This window comes from Mus caroli, chromosome 7, assembly GCF_900094665.2.
Source record: "Mus caroli chromosome 7, CAROLI_EIJ_v1.1, whole genome shotgun sequence".
Lineage (NCBI taxonomy): Eukaryota > Metazoa > Chordata > Mammalia > Rodentia > Muridae > Mus > Mus caroli.
In genome coordinates this window covers 34,931,551-34,950,768 of record NC_034576.1, presented here as the reverse complement: position 1 = coordinate 34,950,768, position 19,218 = coordinate 34,931,551, and the positions used below count along the sequence as shown (strand labels likewise).

Here is a 19,218-nt window from a genome sequence, read left to right as displayed (position 1 = left end):
GAAGTGTGTTCTGACGAGAGTCTGCTCCGTCCTGTGAGGTAGCTCTTCCTCCCTGGGCCGTCTGTAGGCATAACACGGGGTAGATTTGTTTCTGTAAGTCCCAGCCTATGAGCCCCTGCCACGTGGCAAAAACAACTCTGATGTCACTGACAGTTGGCCCAGGCCTAGTGGTAATGAGTAGTTTTGAAGAAGAAATCCTCTCTTAAGAAATGCTTTGACGGGCTGGTGAGATGGCTCAGTGGGTAAGAGCACCCAACTGCTCTCCCGAAGGTCTAGAGTTCAAATCCCAGCAACCACATGGTGGCTCACAACCATCCGTAACAAGATCTGGCTCCCTCTTCTGGAGTGTCTGAAGACAGCTATAATGTACTTACATATAATCAATGAATAAATCTTTAAAAAAAAAAAAAAAGAAATGCTTTGATAAATCCCATGTGTATATATAATGCTTTTGGTCACTCTCACCATCCCCATTACCCACTGTCATTCCCCTGCATCCGTTAAGCCTTGCTTCCTTCCCAGCAAGGTTCCCACCTACCTCCATGTGGGGTGTGTGTGTGTTTTGTTTTGTTTCATTTTCTTTGTGACCCACTGAGTTCAGACACGGTTGCCAGCATAATCATTTTTGGGTATTTACTGGAGCCTGGGCAACTTCACAGTGGTTATACCATTAAAGAGAATCAATCCCCTGACTCCACTAACGTTACTGCCAATAGCTTCTCAGGGGATGTGTGGGGGGCATTCTAATTTTCAGTGGTCGTTTCTAGTGTTTTTGAGACGCCTCCATCCATCCTAGTTCCCACAGCTGCTGTCCTGGTTTACACTCCCACCGGGAGCTGGCAATGCTTCCTCTGTCCTAGAATCGTCTCCAGTACTTGTTGTCATTTTCTTTCTTCATGACGGTCATTCTGACCAGCACGAAATGAGATCTCAAGTTGTTTCAGTTTGCATTTCCCTGATGGCTAATGATGGCAAACACTTTTTAAAATATTTATCAGCCATTTCTGTCCTTTATTTTGAAAACTGTTCAACAGTTCATTAGCCCATTTATTGATTAGCAGTTTTATTTTTATGATGTTCAGTTTTTACAGTTTTTTTAAATGTAGCCTAGGTATTAATCACCTGTATGAGGTGTAGCTAGCAGAGATTTTCTCCAGTTCTACAGGCGTTTGTATCCACTCTGATTGTCCCCCTGCTGGGCAGACGCTTTTTGATTTCGTGACATCACCTGTGTCAGGTTGGGGTGCCGCCCCACTGGGGTTCTGTTCAGAAGTTTGTAAGTGTGCCTGTGTTGTGGTGCCAGCCTTCTGGGTTGGCGGGCTCTGTGGTTCACTCCGAGCTGTTCTGACCACACTCTGAATGGAATGCTAGAGCAGTGCGTCGTGCCGGGTGAATGGAGGAGTATACACTGGTCGTCATTCACTCTAGCTTTGTCTTCACACACCTTTAGGTTTCCATGGCTTAATCTATGACAATAAAACTGAATCCATGAGGACGATCAACCTCCTTCAACGAATGAACATTTACCAAGAAGTTTTTCTCAGTGTTTTATATAGAGTTCTCCCCATACAGGTATGCAGTGTTCTCTGTCCTTGGGTTTGTAGGGGCTGATGTAGGTCGATGCTGCCACCACAGAGTGGGTGTTTCACCGCTGACTTCAGCTGCCTCGGTAGAGAATCGTCGCTGTGGGCACTGTGTTTGCTTTGTTTGTTTGCTATCATTGTTGTTTTTAATCCTATAAGCTATTGTTATTTTATTTTACAAGTAGAGCCTCCTGGCTTATATCATAATTGTGCATGCAGTCTAAAGCTTGAGAAATCGTTTCATTTGAAAAAGTGTAGCCATTCCTCTATGTGTAACCTGTTACTCTTGGGGTTGTTTGTTTGTTTGTTTGTTTGTTTTCAAGACTGGATTTCTCTGTGTAGCCCTGGCTGTCCTCTCGCTCTGTAGACCAGACTGGACTCCCAACACGTGGAGATCCTCCTGCCTCTGCCTCCCAAGTGCTGGGATTAAAGGCATGCCCCACCACTGTCTGTCTCTGTGACTTGTCTTCATGATTTAAAAAAATATGCATGACATCGTCAGATCACAATCGGCACTTCTCACATGAATGAGGCAGAGTTAGGGAAGGTTAGACCTTGCTTTGTCTGGAGGTCTCCTTGCATCGCAGTTGAAGAAAGACAGCTGCTTGCTCGTAGGTGGAGAGCCGTGATGATCCTGCTGCCGGGGCCAGCTGCAAGCTCAACATTTCCTTTTTACAGACATGTTCTATAAGGATTTCATTTATTTTAGATTTTGTATATGTGTGTATGTGTGCTTGCGTAGAGGTTTGTGCATGTGAGTGTAGGAACATACGGAGGAGACTAGAGGCATTAGAGTCTCCAGGAACTGGAGTTACAAGCAGTTGTGAGCTGCCAAGCATAGGTGCTGGGAACTGAACTAAGGTCCCCTGCAAGATCCATATGCACATTCAAGCACTGAGCCAGCTCCCTGAGCCCCTCCATGTAGACTGACTTACTCTCTAGGCCCCTCTGTGTGAACTGGCTCCCTAGGCCCTTCTGTGTGAACTGCCTCCCTAGGCCCCTCTGTGTGAACTGGCTCCCTAGGTCCCTCTGTGCGAACTGGGTCCCTAGGCCCCTCTGTGTGAACTGGCTCCCTAGGCCCCTCTGTGTGAACTGGCTCCCTAGGTCCCTCTGTGCGAACTGGCTCCCTAGGTCCCTCTGTGTGAACTGGCTCCCTAGGCCCCTCTGTGCGAACTGGCTCCCTAGGTCCCTCTGTGCGAACTTGCTCCCTAGGCCCCTCTGTGTGAACTGGCTCCCTAGGCCCCTCTGTGCGAACTGGCTCCCTAGGTCCCTCTGTGCGAACTGGCTCCCTAGGCCCCTCTGTGTGAACTGGCTCCCTAGGCCCCTCTGTGTGAACTGGCTCCCTAGACTCTACCATGTGAACCAGTTTGTTCTCTAGGCTCCTCTGAGCCAGCTCCTTAGTCCTCTCTGTGGATATTTTTTTTTAAATGCCAGTAAGGAGGGTTGGGACATCTGCGATAAACTCCATGGTGTGGGAATGAACCAAGGGCCTGGTGTGTTCAAGGCAAGGTGTTTAAGTGAACATAGCTGCCATGGGTGCGTATGTTTGAATGCTTGATCCCCCGTTGATAGAGCTGCTTGGGAAAGGTTAGGAGGTGTGGCCCTTTTTGGAGTAGGTATGTGTTGGATGGAGGTAGGCTTTAAGGCTTCAAAAGCCAACACCATTCCCAGTTAGCTCTGCCTCTGCCTCCTGTTTGTGGATCCAGCTCTAGTCTGCCTTCTGTGCTCCCGCCATGATGGTCATGAACTCGCCCTCTGAGAGTGTGAGCCCCCAGTAAACTGTTGGTCACTATATCTCTTCACAGCAGGGGAACAGTAGCTAAGATACTAGGCACATGGCTACCGCTGAGCTGTGTCCCCAGCCCTGATGACCAGACTTTACTGTTGTCTTTTACAGAAATATCTAGAACCTGTTTATTTTTATATCTACACTCTTTTCGGGCTCCAAGCAGTCTATGTCACGGCCCTTTATATAACCAGCTGGCTCCTTAGCGGCACCTGGCTGTCGGGACTGTTGGCAGCCCTCTGGTACGTCACCAACAGGTGAGTTGGGGCAGTTCACTTCTCTTTCCTAGTTTTAAGTCAGGAGAAGTGACTGTTTTCTTATGCAGAGGATGCCTGTGAACACCGTACAGTTTAGGTATTCCCTCAACAGTAGAGAGGTGTGTGTGAAAGTATGCATGTGAATGTAAGGGTGTGTGAGTGGGTGTGTATGAGTGCCTGTGTGTAAATGTGAGAGAGAGAGAGAGAGAGAGAATGTGTGTGTGTGAGAGAGTGTTTGTGTTGAATGTGTTTGTGGGTGTATGTGAGAATGTGTATATGTGAAAGTGTATGTGAGAGTGTGTGTGTGTAAATAATTGTGGGTGGGTGTGAGAGTGAGTATATGTGAAAGGTTTGTATGGGTTTGTGGGTTTATATGAGAATGTGTATGTGAGTATGTGTGTATGTGAAAGTGTGTGTGAGTGTGTATGAGTGTGTATATGTATATATGTGAGTGTGTATGTGTGTGAGTGCATGCATGAGTGTGTATGTGAGAGTTTGTGTGTGTGTGTGAAAGTGTGTGCATGCATGTGTGTGAGAGAGTGTGTGACTATCTGTGTGTGAGTGTGCATGTATGTGTGTGATAGAGTGTTTGAGTATGTGAGTTTGTGTGTGTGTTGCCCCCAGGGTATTGTATTTGCTCTGGAGGCATTCTACTACTAAACTATGTCCCAGATTTTCCTGGTAACTTTTAAGCTGTGTGACAGGGTCTCACTACATTGCTAGGCTGTCTTTAAACTCACTCTGTAGCTCAAGCAGGGTTGGAATTCAGATCCTTCTGCCTCTGCTTTCCTAGCTGCTAAGGCCTCCCCAGCACACCCAGCTTCCCTGTCCATCATGACAGGATTTGCAGCAAATACACAGTGCTGTGTTATTATGTAATTAGTTTGTTATTTAGTATTATCAATATATATTTCCATATATTCAAGAGTATTAGCAGGAAAGATTATTGGCTTATACCGTATAATTCTAGCACTCAGAAGGCTAAGGCAGGAGGATCACCTCAAGTCTGAGGGCACCCTGAAATATAGCAAATCACCGACCAGCCTGGCTGGGATACATGAGACCCTGGCCTTAAAGAAAGATATTGAATTGTTGAATTGAAGAAAATATATATTTTCTTCTTAACCTTATAAAAAATACTTTTAAATTTAGTCCTACGTATTTAAGTGTTTGCCTACATATGTATATGCACCACATGTGTGCCTGGTACCTATGAAGGCAGGAGTAGAAGGTATCGGATTCTCTGGAACTAGAGTTAGAAACAGTTGTGAACTGTCATGTAGGTGCTGTGACCTAAAGCTGGACCCCCTGCGAGAACAGCAAGTGCTTTCTCCAGCCCTACCAAAGTTATTTTTTATTGTAAGTCTAGCGAGTACTTATAATGTGCTCAGCACTTTACAAAATCTATCCTATTAACAGCCCTACATGGGGCTGAGTTTGGTGGTGTGCCAAAAATAGAGACAAGCAGATCTCTGAGTTCTAGGCCAGCCTGGTCTATGTAGCGCGTTCTAGGACAGCCAGGGCTACATAGAGATTTTCATACCCTGTCTGAAAATCAAACAAGCCCCTAAGGTAGATACCATAACCTCTGTTTAGAGGTGTGAACCTTGACTCAGAAGGGCGTCACCTGCGCTCTCACACTCTGAATGGCCCTGTCATTTTTTTTTATTTTTTTGAGGTTGTTATCAGTTACCCAGTCTGTGCATGTGTGTTTCTCAGAACTGATTGAATTAAGCAGAGGTGAAAGCTTGCCTCCGCTTGCCTTCTGGAGGAGGGCTACATTCCAGTGGGGTAATTCATTCGAAAAGGCCATCAGCAAGCCTCAGTGTCAGACATAAACCACTAAGAAGGGGAGAGCCTTGGGGGCTGGAGAGATGGCTTGACCCTGGCTGCTCTTGCAGAGGACCTAGGTTTGGTTCTTAGTACCCACATTGCAGATCATGACTGCCTGTAACTCCAGTTCTAGGGGATGCAGTGCCCTCTTCTGGTCACTGCTGGCAAAACATTCATATACATAAAAATCTTTAAAAGCAAAGAAAGTGTTTGCCTACAGCATCTAGAGATCAGTGAGGAGGAGTTTGGTGTGGGCCTCCGTGGCCTCGGTACCCTGGCTAACAAGGGCAGGTCTGATGCTGTTGGTCCCAATTTCATGCCAGGAGGACAATATTGATGATGATCGATGATGATGACAGTTGCTACTGAGAGCCAGTGGCTAGAATCTGTGTGTCCCTCAACTAAAGGCCCTCTAGCTTTCCTGCTCGAATCCCTTGAGGAAGTTGTTGCAAGGACCATCTTGGCTGTGATTTTGGCTGTCTGTGTTCTCTTCCTACAGAATGGACACCACAAGAGTCGAGTTTACCATCCCGCTGAGAGAGAACTGGGCTCTGCCTTTTTTTGCAATTCAGATTGCAGCAATTACCTACTTCCTGAGACCAAATTTACAGCCTCTTTCTGAAGTAAGTTTCTAGAACACTTTAATTACTTCTAAGTGTGTGTGTATGTGTGTGTGTGTGTGTGTATGGATACGTGAGTCTGTGTGAGAGTGTGTATACCAGTGAATGTGTGTGAGTGTATGGTTGAGTGTGTGAGTGTATATGAGTGTAAGTATATGAGTGTTGGTTACAAGTGAGTATGTATGAGAGTGTATGCGTGTGTGTTGTCTCAGTGTGTGTATCTGTGTGTCCATACATGTGTGTGTGTCTAGGTGTGTTGGGTGCCACATGCAGAGATCAGAGGAAAAACTCAGGGGAGTTATTTTTGATCCTGCCATCTGTAAGACCCTGGGGTTCTTAGTGTCCCCGCCCATGGAGCTGTCTTGCTAGTTCAGTTTCTAGGGTACTTTTTAATCCGCTGGTTTTGTCTAAGAAAAAAAAAAAAACCTACAGTCCATAGGGACAGCTCTCATCCCATAGCCGGATTTGTTGTTTTTAAGTTTTGTGTGCATGCATGTGTCTGTGGATGTAGGTACTTGGGTCCTGGTACCCGTGGAGGTCAGAGAAGGTCATCCATCCCCTCAGGCCAGAGTTACAGATGGTTGTGAGCATCCCCGGGTGTTAGGAACTGAACCCATGCCCTGTGCAAGAACAGCAAGCGCTCCTGACTGTTGAGCCATCTCTTCACCCAGTTAAGCCCTCTCTCCCTCTGAACTTTTTCCTCCTTTGCCAGGAAAATGTCAAGTGAAAAATGTCCCCTTCACAACCCACCCTCAAGTAGAGGCAGGGAGCCCACATTGTTCTGCGGAACTGAGGATTGCTAATCCGGTGCTTTTGAGATGCGGTTTGCTGTACTGTGGCCTCGAGATCAGAGTGGAATGCACATACCATATGTGAATCTTTATATGAGAATATCACTTCGGGATATTTGGAGCTCATATTATAAATGCAAAGCTTTTCAAAGCAGCAGTGCCTGCCCCCTCTGCTTGGTTTATGGGGATATTGGCTACTCTCGAGAAGACTTAAGTGCGCGATTGAAGACTGGAGATGAGCATCCTTCCTTCAAAGGTCTGTTTTCTTTTGTTCCCACAGAGACTGACACTTCTTGCCATTTTCGTATCAACTTTTCTCTTTAGCCTGACATGGCAATTTAACCAGTTCATGATGCTGCTGCAGGCGCTGGTGCTGTTCATCCTGGACTCCCTGGACATGCTGCCGGCCATGAAGGTGAGCACTGCCTGCCTTCCGCTCCTCGGTGCACACCCTTGAGTGGCTCTGTCGTAGGCTGGGATGGAAACTGATACAGACTTGTGACAAAGGTAAAACTGTTGACCTGTGTCCTCAGGCTGTGGTCGCCTGAAGCTAAGAACTATGTGCAGCCCAGTTTGACAGTTCAACATATTTTTTTTGACACTTACTATGTGTATGGATGCTTTGCCTTGCATATATGTGTCTTTGCCACATGGTGCACACAGTACCCACAGAGGCCAGAAGAGGGCATAGGATTCCCCTGGAACCATAGTCACAGATGGTTGTTAGCTATCATGTGGGTGCTGGGACTTGAACTTGGGTCCTCTGCAAAAGTAGTTAGTGCTCTTAACTGCTAAGCCATTTCACCAGCCCATCAGCATTTTTTTAAGTTAAATAGTGCCTCTAGGCCCTGGAGAGATAACTCATCGGTTTAGAGCACTTACTGCTCCTGCAGAGGACCAGTATTCATTACTCCACACTCACATAGCAGCTCATATAGAGTTACATACCTGCAAATCTAACTCCAGGAGATCCAGGGCACTACACACGCATGATACACCTAAACTCATTCAGGCAAATAATATAAATAAATAAATAAATCATTTGCATGTACACCTATTTAAGTAAGACATAGTGTCTCAGTCAGTTTCCATTTATAACTATGGCTTACAATTTAAAATACAGCCATAGCTCTTAAGTTTTCTTAATATGGGGTACCTATTTTTTTTAATATATAACTCGACAGGGCATATATCTTTTGGAGGTGTTTATTTTGATTTTTTTAAGAAAAGGATTGATTTTAATTTTATATATATCAGTGTTTTGCTTGCATGTATATATGTACACCCTATGTGTGCCTGGTATCGGCAAGGACCAGAAGAGGGCTCCAAGTCCCCTGTAATTAAAGTTAGGGCTGGTTATGTACTGAGGTGTAGGTGCTGAGAACCAGGCCTGGAGCCTCTACAGAAGCAGCAAGTGGTCTTAACTGCTAAGCCATCTTGAGACAGGGTCTTACCCTATAAAGCTGACCCTGGAGCCTCCAGGAGTCCTCTGGCCTCAGCCTCCTCAGTGCTGGGATTACAGGGATGAGCCACCATTCCTGACCAAACAATTGTTTTCTTCTATAATATTTTATAATTTTTTATAGACACATTCTCCCAATACTTAGAATATGTGGGTTTTTTTTTTGACTAGTCAATCACTTGATATAAGTAAACAAAGCCATATCTGTCTTCTAGTGAGTGCTGTCCTTTAATCGCGGTTTGGCTTGATATTATTCATTTCAGTCATAGGTACGTAACTCACAGACAGATACTTACCTTTTTTTTTTTAAATTCAATCTTTTTAAAAGAGAGTTACTGGCTAGAGAGATGGCTCAGCACGTCAGAATGCCTACTAGCTTGCAGAGGGCTCAGGGTTTGATTCTCAGCACCTTCCTGGTAGCTCTAATTGCCTATAGCTGCCTGCAGCTCTGACTGCCGAGTCTTCTGCCGTCCTCGGGCTCCCGCATGTATGTGCACACACATATCCATAAGATGAAAGTAGTTTTTGAAAGGGAGAGCTGGGATGCAGACAAGAGAAAACGCACACACTTCTTGTTCCAGTCCCAAGTACACAAAGCAAATGACTGATCACAGAGTTAAGAAAGGAGATACTAGTATGGTGGTTGGAATGAAAATGGCCCCCATAGAGAGTGGCACTAGTAAAGATGTGTCCTAGTTGGAGTAGTGTGGCTTTGTTAGAGAAAGTGTGTCACTGGGGGTGGGCTTTGAGATTTCGAATGCTCAAGTCAGGCCCAGGATCTTTCTCTTCCTGCTGCCTGCCGATGCAGTTGTAGGACTCTCGACTCCATCTCTAGCACCATGTCTGCCCAAATGCTTCCCGCCATGATGATAATGAACCTGTAAGCCAGCCCCAAATAAATGTCTTCCTTTATAAGAGTTGCTGTTGTCATAGTGTCTCCTCACAGTAAAACCCTAAGACAGCTAGAAACTTCCAGACCAGAAGGAAAATATGGCCATGAATCTCCTGGGTTTTCTTTTTCCTTCATAGATCCAAGAGTAGGTATTAGAAAACTCAAAAACCGGGGACTGGAGAGATGGCTCAGAGGTTAAGAGCACTGACTGTTCTTCCAAAGGTCCTGAGTTCAATTCCCAGCAACCACATGGTGGCTCACAACCATCCATAATGAAATCTGATGCCCTCTTCTGGAGTGTCTGAAGACATCTACACTGTACTTACATATAATAAATAAATAAATCTAAAATTTAGAGAGAAAAAAAAGGAAGAAAGAAAGAGAGAAAGAAAAAGAAAGAAAACTCAAAAACCCAGAAATAGCAGTAGAATGGCACGAAACTCACAAGAACAACATTCTCCTAGCTAAGGACCAGAAAAGGGAAAATTTAACAGCCCATAGCAGCCAACACCTTACAAACACATGCAGCTCCACTCCCACCTGCCAGCAGGGGATCATGGGAATGCCTGGATTCCTGTTCTCATGCCTGCTACCTGCCAAGGCAGTGTCAGAAAATCTGGAATTTTCCATCTCTCCCACAGACCACATGGGGAATCTGACTTCAGCCCCCACTTAGCTATGGTGACATCCCTTCCCTCCTGCCACAGTGGCCTCAAAGCATGCCAACTGAATGCTTGCCCTCCACTGCCAAGGTCAGTGGGCTAAGGGGCTTCCTAGTCAGAAGCACATGTGGTACTGCGCTCAGCCCTAAATGGGACATCCTTCTCAACCCCCATCTCCCAAGTTGAAGAGCATCATAGGAGGAGGGGCAGAGGATGTGAGGGCTGGAGGATGGGGAGGAGGGCTGGGCAATGCCATCTTCAGGACAGGCCCTGGCACTGCACCCACGGCAGCTCTGTGCCTAGGTGAGGCAGCAGGCATTGCACTCAGGGGAGAGGGCAGGAAAGGGGAAAGGAGACATGATAGGAATGCCTGGGCTGGGGGGCGGGGAGGGAGGAAGGAGCTGGGGTGTGTGCATCCGGCTCATACACACAAAATTAAACTTAAAATATTAAGATATGCCCATGTGGTGTAATATTAGTAACTTTTCTCACTGCCGGGACAGAAAACGGTAAATAAATGTTTATTTTGTCCTGTGGCTTCAGAGAGGTTTCAGTCTGTCTTAGCAAAGGCACGGTGATGAGATGGGTTGGTCCTATCTGTGGTGTCCAGAGCATGAGGCAGCCTCTTGTTAGAATCAGCAGGCAGGAAGCAGATCAGAGCCAAGCCAGGCATAGCTGCTGATGGCCGTAGCGGCTGTCTTCCCTGCTGGCCTTTCTCCCAAAGACTCAGCTCTTCAGCCTCTGTCAGCTGGGGTTGCCAACATGAGACCCACAAAAGATCAAGCCAGCCTAAATCCTGGCATCAAGTCCCTACCCCTTCCTCAGTAGCTGCTGGTAGTGGATAGTTGCTGAGGGAGGGGCCATCATTCTGTACTGAAGACGTGGCCCTGATAGGTCTTCCACACAGTGATGGGTGCCTCACATATGGGCAGCACTGACTAGACTTAATGGGTTATCAAAAACAAAGACCTGAATTTGGGAGGGAGCCTATTAGGAGACATGGGATAGAAACGGACCACATATGATCAGATTTACTGTGTACATGTATTAACCCCCCCCCCAAATTTTTTAAGGCACCAGCAGCCTTCAAAACATAAGCCTGTGTTTGGAGGTGTATTTCAGAATCAGATCTTCACAGTTATGTAATGTTTGAAGTTCAAGTTTTCACAGACTACTCACTGGTGTGAGAAAATTAGGCTGTATAGTAGGGGTATGCAGTTTGTATGAAATGTTAGGCTCCAGTGAGAACCCGCATTGCCTCTCTTGGTAACTGTGTTGGGTTTTGACTCTCGGCCCTGCCTTTCTGTCCACTGCTGTTCTGTTTAATGTTTGTCTGTGTACAGTTAGGTACAGTAAAAAGCGCTGTCATCCTGTGCCCTGAGCTCCTGGTGACACCAGGCAGGGCAGAGCCCACAGGCTTCACTTCTCCACGCTCGAAGCAGACTGGCTTCCTCTGAGGTTAAAAGCTTGCAGCCGAGCTGTGTCAGAACTGCTGCTTCACAAAATTGCCGTTTTTCCCAGGTCTGATATGAGTATGGAATTGAAAAACGATCAATTCATTTTTTTAAAAAGATGTCATGACGTTTCATTGCTGTGAAGAGACCCCATGAGCCAAGGCCACTCTTATAAAAGTACATTTCATTGGAGCTGGCTTATAGTTTCAGAGGTTCAGTCCATTATCATCATGGTGGGAACTCACGCTCAGACTGCACATGAAGACCTGCACGCACACACATACACACACACACACATACACACGCATAGACATCTTTAAAGCTTTTTTTCGTTGTGGAAAGTGAAAAACAAATGGAATTTCTATAACGGGGCGTCCTTTTAGAGACGACGATTCTTGGAACTAGGTTTGCTTTCTGCTTGTAGCCTGGGGTGTGAACACTGTCCGGTGTCTTGCTCTCCTAATGAGATCCCCGTCCATCGGCTCTGTTGCAGGCCACCTGGCTGTACGGGATACAGATAAGCTGCCTGCTCCTCGTCTGCACGCTTCAGTTCTTTAACGCCATGATTCTGGGGTCGTTGCTCATCAGTTTTAACCTTTCAGTATTAATTGTAAGAAAACTTCAGGTAGGACTTCTTAAATTTTATAAACGATGTTGTAAGATTTTAATTTTTAGCTCCCCCCTTTCCGCCCTGTGTGTGTGTGTGTGTGTGTGTGTGTTTTCTAATGTGCACATGAGTACAGTTCCTATGGAGACCTGAAGAGGACATCAGATCCCCTTGACCTGTAGTTACCCGCTGTTGTGAGCTGCCTCAAGTAGGTACTGGGAACCAAGGGATAGTACATGATCCTAACCGCTGAGCCCTCTCCAGCCCTGTAAAATCTATTTTTGATCATATGGCTCACTGGACCTTATTTTCATTTTTAATTCAAAGGAAAACCTGACCCAGTTCCCTGCAGTACAGAGCGCCAGCAGGGTGACAGTCACTTTCCCTTTTAAAGTGTACTTTCACTTTGGAAGTGAAACGTGTTTAAAGCTGTCGCGGGTCATTCTTCCCTTTGAGCAGTGATGGCTTCTTATGCAACTGAAACCTTCATTCAGGCATCAGCCAAGGGCACTTATTTGGATTACGTTATTATCTGTCATAGATGTGAAGCCGCAGTAGAAGAAAGGAAAAGAAACTGTCTATGTAATCAGTAGTGCCAGTGTGTCCGTGACAGCCTTTCAGGTCTGGACGGACCCCTTGCCATCCGGGATGGCGCCACCCTTTCCTGGCATCACCTTCCCTCTTAGTTTTATTGAAGTGAATTAGAATAAACTTTTTAAAATTGAAAGAATTGCAAACCAAAACTTCCAAGGGCGTGGGGCACCTTGTAAGCTATTAAAATATTGTGTAAAATTCTTTCCTGTATATTTTTAATTCTCTGAGAATTTCACACACGTGTATTTTGATCATATATACTTCCGCTTCTGTGGCCCTTCAGTCTCTCCTCAGAAACCCCCAACACGTCCCCCTTCCAACTTTGTCTTTTATTTATAAAATAACTTGCTCAATCCAATTAGTGCTAACCTTATACAAATGGCTTCCGGGGCATCAACTGCAGCATGGGTAGCCTAGTGGAAGCCATAGCCTCTGAATTACAACTGTCCATCTCCCATCAGCCATCAGCTGCCAGTAGCTCCTCAGCTAGGGGTGGGCCTTATAAGCCGCTCCCCCAGCCAGACTGGGACCATGTCTGGCTTGAAGTTGTGCTGCTCTTACAAAGGTAGTCACCCTCTATTTGTGAATGGGAATGCATGAATGAGTACATAGCATTTCAGAGCTTTATTCTCCCTCTCCCCCACTCTCACATTCTTCCCACCCACTCAGTCCTGGCATTGTCTGAGCCTTGGTGGGGGTGTGATACTGGCGTCTCATTTAAGGCTAAACGCCTGGAGTCTGGATACTTCTTAGGCAGTTGTGAGTCTCTGCATTAACCACTGCCCACTACACCAAGAAGCGTCTTTGACCAAGCTTGAGAGCAGCACAGATGTGCAGATATAAATGTAAATATTCAGAAGATAATTAGATAACACGGCCATTCCACAGAACAGCAGTCGAAGGTTTTCCCCTAGACTAGTAACCTCCCCAGCCACGTGCTGTTTATTAAGTTTACAGAACCGGTCATGACTTCCCTCCTGGTGAATAGTCCTCATCTAATCAGAAAGCAATTGGCTGCTCCCATACCAGCCATGCTGCCATCACACCAGTGGGAGCCACCTTGCCCTGCAGGCACAAGGTCAGTGCTGGGTAAGACACCATCCTGCACCATGAAAACTCAGCACCAGGTCACTGTCCCTACAACCCACATGTGTGGTATCTTCACCAGTAGGGCCTTCACATGACAGTCAAGGGCTTGTATTGTCTTAGGGTCTTCTGGGTGTGGCCTTCCTGTCCAGTAACTCATAGGGAGGTGTCCCATTTGTTGATTGGGATTTCCATTGCATAACCTGTGTCTTCTAGGGGCAGCCTTGTTCATCCATGCAGGTGACCTCTGTTCAGACTCCTCCTTTACTTAGTTACATTTCTAAATTACTATACGAAGTAGTAGATTCCCACAAGATTTTTCAAACACCCTTAGTCTTCTCTCACCAGCTTACCCTTCTCACCCACATCCCTGCTTAGACTGTTAACCACCAATATTCCGCCCTCTGCCCCATTTCAGATCACATGAAAAATTATTAAAATAAAGGAAAAGAGACCCCATGAAGTAGGGTTTATTTTTTCCTATATACATTTACCTGTGTGTGTTGCATGAGCCAGCATTTTAAATCTTCAAGCAATCGCAAATGCTATGAACTTATAGTAACGTTGAAGTTTATTTAAATGCTAATTTAAAATTAAAATAGTTTTTTCAATTTCTAGAAAAACCTGAAGACTGGACCCTTCCTGACTAGAATCTGGAAACTACTGTTGCATTTGCTTCTAGTTTTCTGTTTGACACTTTTTCTCAACAACATTATTAAGGTATGTTAATAAGTGAGATTTAATCCATCTCTGAAGTGTGTTTATGGTATTACAGTTAAGTTTTGAGCTTTTAATTAGGACTAGCTCTCATTTATAAAGCATACTTGAATCACTGAGAGTCGTGGTTGACCTAGCGAGAGCCACACTCAGCTCTGTTGGTTTTAGTTCTTCATCTCTCCTCCCTTTCAGGACATATTAGTTACTTTTCTGTCACTGTGACAAGCTTCATGGCCAAAGCCTCTTAGAGAACAGTTTATTTGGCCTAACGGTTCAGGAGGGTTACTGTTCAAAATGGTGGGCCAAACAGGCTGAGCTGTTTTGTCAATCTTACAAGCCATCTTACAAACTGGGAGCTCACAAAGCCCACCTCCAGCAACAGCACACTTCCTGTATCAAGACCACACCTTCTGAGCCTCCTCAAACAGTGCCACTAACTCTGCAGCAAGTAGGGTCTCTGGCAGGGGGTGGAGCCAAACTTGCTTCTCCGGCAAACTAGCTGAACCAGCTGCAAATGAAGGGGGTGGGGGGAGTTCTAAGCTATAACAGACTGACCCAAGGGCAAGACAGGGGGCGGGGGGAGGTGAGGGCTAAAGTCTAACGCTCAGAGCTGGTGCTGCTGAGCCAGAGAGCAGTTGTCCAGGTCGGCCTGGAATTCTCAGCCTCAAGAGAGACACTGCCTCCAACAAACGAGGGATAGGGCAGCACCAGTGATAGCTCTGAGCTCAAGAAATAAGAAATCTTCTCTGGGACCATGCAGATGGTCACTCTGGCCAGTGGGGATGGGACTTACCAGATCTGGGCTAGCGAGCATGGATCTGTTGTTGTTTCTAGATCCGAGTCACAGGGAACCAATGTTGTGATTATAAAAAGATAAAGAGTATTAATACATGTTCTATGGGAGTGTGGTGAGATGTGGGGAAGAGGGTGTCTCGGCAGGCCCATGCCAAGGCATCCCTTACCCCTGAGAGACCAGCCATACGATGGTATAGCATAGAATAGAGTTTATTCAGGGAATGGGGAGGGGAGTTAGGAGAGTAGCAGAAGCAGAGAAAGGCAGAGAGAAGAAAAGAGTAGAGAAGTAGAGGCCCGCCATGACAGCGTGGAGAGAAGGGGGAAGGGAAGGGGGAGAGAAGGGAAGCAAGAGGGGCAAGAGGCAAGGGAGAGAGGAAAGAATAAGAGAGTAAGAGAGAGGGGAGGGGGCAAGCAGCCCCTTTTTATAGTGGGCTAGGCCTACCTGGCTGTTGCCAGGTAACTGTAGGGGTGGAGTCCAGACAGAATATCAACAGTTTGTGTCTGTGGGTGGGTCTGTGCATATGGGTGCAGTGCCCATGGAGGTCAGAAAAGGACATGAGATCCTCTGAAGTTAGAGTTACATACAGTTGTGAGTCACCCTATTTGGGTGCTAGGAACCCAGTCTGCTGCAAGAGCAGTATAGGCTCTTAGCCATCTCTCCAGCTCCAACTGTTTGTAGTACGTGAGTTTTCATAGTCCATAAGTAAAAAATTAAATTATATCAATTAAAATTACAATCACTAATGATGAATACTGGAGCTGGGGTGGCTAAATCTTAGCTTCACTTCTGTCCAGGGTTATATGTGATTGAGTCATTTGTGTCCCTAGAACCAAAACCTGACAGCCACACAGGCTGCTTACCTGCCTGAAATTTCAAGTCATTTTGCTGATTTTCTGATCTAAAACTAAAAATGGACACCTTTCTTTTATCTGCTTCCCTTGCTGTGCGGATGTTTGAATCAAGGGGAACCTTTTAAAGGGGAGGGAAGATAAGGCACCTCTCTGAGTCTGGGGAGCTGACTGTGGACTGGCCTCCTTCTGAACCACATTCATCACTGGGTGACCAGGAACCACGCCCAGGACACTAAGAGCTCATTTTCCTTCTCTCTCTTCCTAATAGAAAGTTCTTAACCTGAAGTCAGACGAACACATCTTTAAATTTCTGAAGGCCAAATTTGGGTTTGGAGCAACAAGGTAGGACTGGCATGAGAGCGTGCCCTCAGTTTCATACGGAAGCCATGGGGGCTTTAACCTGGAGCCCTGGGGTCTTCAGCAATGCCTGGCTTGGATGTAACTTCTCGCCCTGCCTTCCTTCCCCAGGGATTTCGATGCAAATCTCTATCTGTGTGAGGAGGCCTTCGGCCTCCTGCCTCTCAACACGTTCCAGAGGCTCTCGGAGACACTGCTTTTTTACGCATACATGTTTGTCCTCGTGATCACAGTGGTTACAGCATCCGTTGTAGCCTTTCATAATCTCAGGTAGGACTTTAACACTTTGATGAAGTTGTTCATGATGGGAGATGTGGAGGGAGGGAGGGAGGGAGGGAGGATGAAAATGGGGACAGCAGACACAGCATCAGAGCTCTGCTCCTCTTTAGAAAGGACACACCCAGTTTAGGGTGGACAGAACGCCAAGTGGGCTGGGTTCTGTGGAGCTGGCGTGCTTGAAAAAACCACACTAAGTGTAGAAAACCAAGACCTTTGTATAGGCATCTGCCATCACTAATTGTTGTTGGTATTGATTCATGAGTCTGGTTTGGTTTTAATGATTAGCCTCATAAGGGGTTTTGTTTTTGTTTTGGGTCAGTGTGTTTGTGTGTGTGTGTGTGTGTGTGAGAGAGAGAGAGAGAGAGAGAGAGGGAGAGAGAGACAGAGAGAGACAGAGAGACAGAGACCGAGGGAGAGACAGAGAGATATCTTTTTAGTAACTCCATCACACAGTTCTCAACTGAGAACTTTGTATTTGGTGACACAGATCTGAAAGCCTAATAACTCAGAAAATGGGGACAGGAGGATCACAAGTTCAAGGTCACCCTACACTAAAATGAGTTCAGGGCCAATGTGGGCAACTTAGACTCAAAATAACAAGGGAAAAGAAATTAGCCCAATGGTTCATCACTTGTCTAGCATGCCCGAAGCCCAGGGTACCAGAAAAATAAAGTTAATTATTGTTCATTTGTTCCCTCAGGTCTTGTTTGAAAGTTCATACATTTGGTATGAGCCATAATTATGAGCATTTACTGAGACCTTTATGCATTCATTGCCTGTATTTAAAACATAGCATATCTCCCAGTCTACAGAAAAGAGTATCAGGGAGTAAGAGGGGGTTTTGGCAGGCTTGTAGAATACCTCTGATCAAGCTGATGGGTTTTGCATTTAAAATCTGTATTCCAATGAAAGAAAATTAAAAAGTTGAAGCAGCTGTCATCCATGAGAGTGTGGTATGGCTCCTTTCCTGTGTAGTTCCACAGCCATTTCAAATGCCAGTGAGCTGTGATTTCCAGGCATGAAAACTGGGTAGCGTGAGTCTGGATGCCTTACGTTTATTCAGAATAAAGCAGGACCTGGAAGATGCTCAGTGGGTAAGAGTTCTGGCTGCTCTTCTGGAAAATCTGAGTTCAGTTCTGAGCACCTATGTGGCATGGCTCCCAACCTCTGTGATTCCCATTCCAGGGGACCTGGTGGCCTCTTCTTCCTTCTCAGGAACTCACACACAGACACATAAACAAAAACCTTTCTTGAAAGGAACTATGAAAATACTTCACCAGCCCTGCAGTATGCTAAGTCACGGCTCCTGGAAACAGGAAGTTGGTCTGGATGACACAGTTGATGTCACTGCAGGGCGTAGGGTAGGCAGGACCTGGGCTGTATCCAGGGTGACCTGCCTGGTATGCTGGGCTTGGTGTGAATCCGGGGTGCATCTGGAGCTGATTTGTTACATCGCTGTAGATGGAGGCATTCGGGGGCCTCCTCGGCCTGCTGGAGGTTTGTGAGGAAAAGCACTATGTTAATTAAAAAATGGCAGTTCCTTCATGTGTGCCTGCTAACTCAGTGTCAGAGGGTGATTTTGTTTCCGTCGTCGTCGTTGTTGTGAGGGGGAAGGGGTTGAGGTAGGGTTTCTGCATCCTGGATTTGCTCTGTATGCCAAGCTGGCCTCAGACTCAGAGATCTGCATGTTTCTGCAGTGCCTGGCTGGTTTGTTGTTGTTGTTTTTTTAAGATTTGTTTATTTTTCTTTTATTTGTATGGGTGTTCTGCCTGTACAACACATTTGCAGTACCCTCAGAGGCCGGAAGAGGGATCTGGGTCTTCTGGAACCAGAGTTACAGACCACTGTGAGCTGCCATATAGGAAACAAACCCAGGTTCCCAGGAAGAGCAGCCATCACTCCAGCCCCTGGATTATGACCGTTTAAATAAAACTGAGGCCAAAGGGATTGATTGATCAGAAGTTAAGAGACGGGTTCAGTTACCAGGACTCACATGACAGCTCACAACCATCTGTAAAGCCAATCCCGGAGGATCCAGTGTCCTCTTCCGGACTCCAGGGACACCAGGCGTGCACACGGTGCACACACACGCATACAACCAAAACACTCACGCACATAAAATAAAACAAAAATAAAAACTAACTCCTGTACCTGTAGTGCTAGCACTCGGGAAACTGAAGCGGAGAATTCATGAGTTCAAATCCATCCAGAGCTACAGAGTGAGACCCTGCTCAAAAATAAATAGGTAAGGGCTGCAAAGATGGCTCAGAGGTTAAGAGCCCTGACTGTTCTTCTAGAGATCCTGAGTTCAATTTCCAGCAACCACATGGTGGCTCACAACCATCAGGAATGGGATCCGATGCCCTCTTCTGGTGTGTCTGAAGACAGCTACAGTGTACTCATATAAATGAAATAAATCTTAAATAAATAGGTAAATAAAATTAATAGATAAATAAGAGCACAATTTAGTGATGTTAAGAGTTAGTGTCCGGGCCTAGCAAACACAGGAGTGGATGTTCACAGTCAGCTATTGGATGTATCACAGGGCTCCCTATGCAGAAGCTAGAGAAAGTACCCAAGGAACTAAAGGG

The 19,218-nt window shown here is 46.0% G+C and overlaps 1 protein-coding gene across 2 annotated transcripts in view; it reads left to right on the top strand.

Annotated features, from left to right (window-relative positions):
• Dpy19l3 (dpy-19 like C-mannosyltransferase 3) overlaps window positions 1-19,218 on the top strand; it is a 66,330-nt gene that overhangs the window by 26,211 nt on the left and 20,901 nt on the right. For both annotated transcript variants that reach the window (XM_021168101.1, XM_029479874.1), the window contains exons 5-12: window positions 1,451-1,572; window positions 3,481-3,626; window positions 5,959-6,082; window positions 7,151-7,285; window positions 11,834-11,965; window positions 14,246-14,347; window positions 16,260-16,333; window positions 16,460-16,618. In XM_021168101.1, the coding sequence (XP_021023760.1) occupies window positions 1,451-1,572; window positions 3,481-3,626; window positions 5,959-6,082; window positions 7,151-7,285; window positions 11,834-11,965; window positions 14,246-14,347; window positions 16,260-16,333; window positions 16,460-16,618 (994 nt within the window). The remainder of the gene's footprint in view (window positions 1-1,450; window positions 1,573-3,480; window positions 3,627-5,958; window positions 6,083-7,150; window positions 7,286-11,833; window positions 11,966-14,245; window positions 14,348-16,259; window positions 16,334-16,459; window positions 16,619-19,218) is intronic.